At 39.7% G+C, this 4,337-nt stretch overlaps 1 protein-coding gene across 1 annotated transcript; it reads right to left on the bottom strand.

Annotated features, from left to right (window-relative positions):
- Window positions 1–2,971: 2,971 nt before the first annotated feature.
- LOC115098816 (olfactory receptor 1C1-like) lies at window positions 2,972–3,913 on the bottom strand. Its single transcript, XM_029615798.1, has one exon. The coding sequence runs from the start codon at window positions 3,911–3,913 to the stop codon at window positions 2,972–2,974; it is 942 nt and encodes a 313-aa protein (XP_029471658.1).
- Window positions 3,914–4,337: the final 424 nt, after the last annotated feature.

The following is a 4,337-nucleotide window of genomic DNA, read 5'->3' on the forward strand; positions in this document are numbered from 1 at the left end:
AAGGGCAAAGGGCCATCGGCGCCATTTTGATTAGTGGCAGCTGACGGAGATCATGGGAGATCACTCCCGGGACCTCCACTGGACCACCAGGTACCTGTAAAATGTTTTTTGTGGGGTCGGGAGGATGGGGGAAGCTAAGGGGTTACTTTTAAAGGGTCGGGGTGAGTTTTTTGTTTATCGGCTTGGGCGCAGCCGATAAACAAAACCGCGATCGGGCCCGATTGAAAAAACCCCACATGTGAATCCGAACCGGAATCCGAACCGATTACGGTTCCGATTCACATCTCTATTAAATATTATTAAGAATTACACTCCCGGTAGATAACAAGTGCAGTCACAGTTTTCCCCCTTTTTTTAAATGTCCGACATCTGTTAGCTCTTTATAGAGTCTACAGTAGTGAGCGCTGTTTTCAAAAACATAATATTTTTAAGAATTGAATTATAGAATCTGGTAATGAGTTTTATAACTGACTGAATTAAGTTTGATTTTTTATACAGGGCAGACAGAGAGTAGACAACCGATAGAAATTATGACAAATGTCACTGTAGTTAAGTAACTATATATTTTTAAGATGATTTGTATCTGGAATTTGTTTTTAAACTGTAGATGGATTATAGAGATGATATTGTTTTTGCTATCAAATTGTTGTACAGTGTTGCCAATAATTTTATTTCAATTTTTTACTGTGACAATTTTTGTGCCCTTAGGAGTTTCTTCTAGTCAGACTGCTAAAAATTTTTCAACTCACTACTGTGCTGCGGCTACTTTCTTGTGTTTAAAAGTTTGTCTTTCAGTCAGACTTTGTATTGATACTTTGATTCAACGATACTTTGTTTCACATAGAGGTTCTTATGCTTAGTTATGTCTGGCTTTTCAGCTCATTGGAAAAGCTCACCTGCTGTATGAAGATTAATCATCTGCAAGAATTGAAATAGGTATTCAAAATGATTGTATTCAAAGCAGTTTAAAGCTTTTTAATAACTAACAGACTGCACCAACTAATTTATTTTTTAGTATTTAATAGTATAGCACTGATTAATAATTTTATGTGGACATATATGAACACTATAGAATTTGCTTGAATAACAACTTTCTCTTCTTGTTGTGATTGTGTGTCATGGATCAATTTTAATTTATTTTTTATATGATTTTATTATTTGTGTATGGTGTATATGTTTTTATTCGTATTTATATGCCTCTATATATGTTTTATTTATTAGCCCCTGAAGCAGCTCAACGAGCGAAACTTTATCAGACTCTGTGCTAAATAAAGAGTTCAATTAAGAACTCCTGGTGTTTATTGATCCTTTTTCCTTCTGGTTGCTACTACAATATTGGATCAATTTCCGGCTTGTTTTTTTAGTATATTCAGAGGAACATTTATTTAGCCAGATAACTTGTCCACTACCCAGCCTAATAAATAAATACTTCTCTTTCTCACTCTCTCTCAATAAATACATACATACATACATAAATAAATAAATAAATAGATAGATAGATAGATAGATAGATAGATTGATAGATAGATAGATATACATATATAAAATCACTGATATCTAAATACTTCCCTAAAGCCTGTTGCAAAAACTTTCCTTTTTTGCAGAGGGAAAGAAAATCAGACTACTGTCTAAGGTTAAAAGGCTGAGTTCTACAAAACTGGTCCTTCTGCTTAAAAGGCTCTAGCATTGTTTCCACTAAAGGCCATATTTAAAAACTACGCACGGGCGTATTTGTGTGCGCAACCCGGCGCGCAGAAATCTACACCCGATTTTATAACATGCGTGCGCGCATGTTATAAAATCCAGGGTCGGCGCGCGCAAGGGGGTGCACAATTGTGCAACTTGCGCGCACCTAGCAGTACAGCCTTCCTCCGTTCCCTCCGAAGCTGCACCGAAATCGGAACTTTCCTTTCGCCCCCCCCCTCCACCTTCCCCTCCCTTCCCCTACCTATCCCGCCCCCATCCCTACCTAAACCCCCCCTTACCTTTAATTTTTAAGTTGCGCCTGCCTCCAGGCAGGCGTAGGTTGTGCGCGCCGGCGACCGCCAGCCTGCAATCCCAGGCACAGCAACAAATGGCCACTGTGCCTGGAGGCTCCGTCCCTGCCCCTGCCCCCAGACCGTCCCGCCTACTTCCTGCCCCCTTTTTCAAGCCCCAGGACATACGCACATCCCAGGGCTTGCGAGCGCTGCTGAGCCTATGCAAAATAGGCTTGGCGCACGCAGGGAGGGTTTTAAATGGTTACGCACATATCCCTTTGAAAATCTACCCCTAAATGTGTCTGCCTCATAGAAGGAAACCAAACAGCTTTTTAACCCCTTGAGCATAATGCTTTAAGATATAATCCTGTAAAAGTGCCTTCAAATAATTAGGGCCCAACCCATGAATGGTCCTGAAAACCAAAATGAAAACCTTAAATTGTATCCTACATAAACTGGGTAACTGGTGGAGGCCAAGCAGTACAGGAGTTATTTGGACCCAATAACTTCTTCCTGTAATAATGCAGACATCTACTATTTTCTATAAGTTTATGATTTATGATTTAAAGACAGGTGAAAACAAAAGCAGGAATATGGATGCATATCACCTTTACCAGGAACTAATTACATTCCTCTAATGCTGCTACTGTTAATGAATTTCCTACATATTATGAGTGGAGAACATTGGTACTTTTCTTCCAATGCAATATTGATTTAATTGAACTTTAAGGTATGAAGCCAGGGACAGGTAGGGAGCCAGCTCATGGAGCTTTAAGGTAGAATTCCAATTTCTTGGAAGAACTGAAGACATTTGACACTGAGATGGGAAAATAAAACAGTATGGAACTTAAAACATTTCTAATACTCTGCTATTATGAGAAGCAAGTCAAAGCCAAAATAGAACTTAAGTCTTCCATTGATTTGAAGTAGGAGTCAGAGCAGAAGGAAAATATCTTTTTCATATTGTTAAGTATTTAACATTTGGTCAATGTTTACCCTCTGGAAGAAGATACTTGTCTCTGTAAGGCTCTCCTCAGTGCCATCTTTACATCCCTGTTCCTCAGGCTGTAGATGAATGGGTTGAGCATGGGAGAGAGCACATTGTACACCACACTGGTGATCTTGTCTTTTTCTAAAGAATAGCTAGAAGAAGGCCTGAAATACATGAAAATAACTGTCCCATAGAAGAGGACAACCACAGTGAGGTGGGAGGAGCAGGTGGAGAAAGCTTTACGCCTTCCACCAGTGGATTTAATCTTCAGGATGGTGGTGATGATGCAGGCATAGGAAGTCAGGATAATCAGGAAGGGCAGCATTGCTAGCAGTGAGGCCTCTGTAAAGATCACCAGCTCATTGATGGAGGTGTCTGTGCAGGAGAGCTGTAATAGTGGAGCGAGGTCACAGAAGAAGTGTTGGATCTTGGAGTTGCAGAAGGAGAGCCGGTATACCAAAAGTGTGTGCAGCAAAGCATGCAGAAAGCTGATGGTCAAAGAAGCAGCTAAAATGCTTAGGCACACATGCTTGTTCATAATTGTAACATAATGAAGTGGATTACAGATAGCAACATAACGATCATATGCCATGATTGACAAGAGTATGCATTCTGAACCAGCAAAGGCTATGGAGAAATAAAGCTGGGTGATACACTTGGAAAAAGAGATAGTGTTCTTGTCACAGATAAGGTTGCTTAACATTTTGGGGACAGTGACTGAGCTGAAACTCATGTCCACAAAGGACAAGTTACAGAGGAAGAAATACATGGGGGTATGGAGCTTGGAGGTTCCACAAATCACTGAGATCATAGATCCATTCCCCAGCAGGTTCATCAGGTACATGGCCAGGAACAATATAAAGAGGGGTCCTTTTAGCTCCGCATGCTCTGTGAGGCCCAAAAGAAGAAATTCCAGCACCACTGTCTGGTTCCTCTGCTCCATTTCTATCCCCCTTGCTACAGAAATTAAAGAAAGCATTAAATGAGTAAAATATGTCAGAAAGGCAGTGATATTAAATTTCCCCTTTTAAAGATTAGAGGTGATGCAATTCCACATATTAACACCTTAGTTTCACACCAATACGTGGAGCAAAAAAAATTAGAGGAAAAATATTAAAAGGAAAAAGAGGAAAATGAAAACAGAATGGTTTTTTTTTACTCCTGATAATAAAAATTATTTAAAAAGGAAAATAAAAACAATATCACTTAATTCCACCAACCATGAATAGAAAAATAATTGTGAATGCAAATATAAATTCAGAACTTATCTCCTCCCACAACCTTTGCTCCTTTTCACCTGCTGAGCCTAACTTCTGGTACCCCCTCCTCAGTGTCCCAACCCCTTTAATTTCCCATCTAAAACCTCA

This window comes from Rhinatrema bivittatum, chromosome 1 (genome assembly GCF_901001135.1).
Source record: "Rhinatrema bivittatum chromosome 1, aRhiBiv1.1, whole genome shotgun sequence".
In the NCBI taxonomy this organism is placed as follows: Eukaryota; Metazoa; Chordata; class Amphibia; order Gymnophiona; family Rhinatrematidae; genus Rhinatrema; species Rhinatrema bivittatum.

Excerpts from the sequence above, each read along its gene's own strand:
- LOC115098816 (XM_029615798.1), bottom strand. The coding sequence starts at position 3,913 with ATGGAGCAGAGGAACCAGACAGTGGTGCTGGAATTTCTTCTTTTGGGC.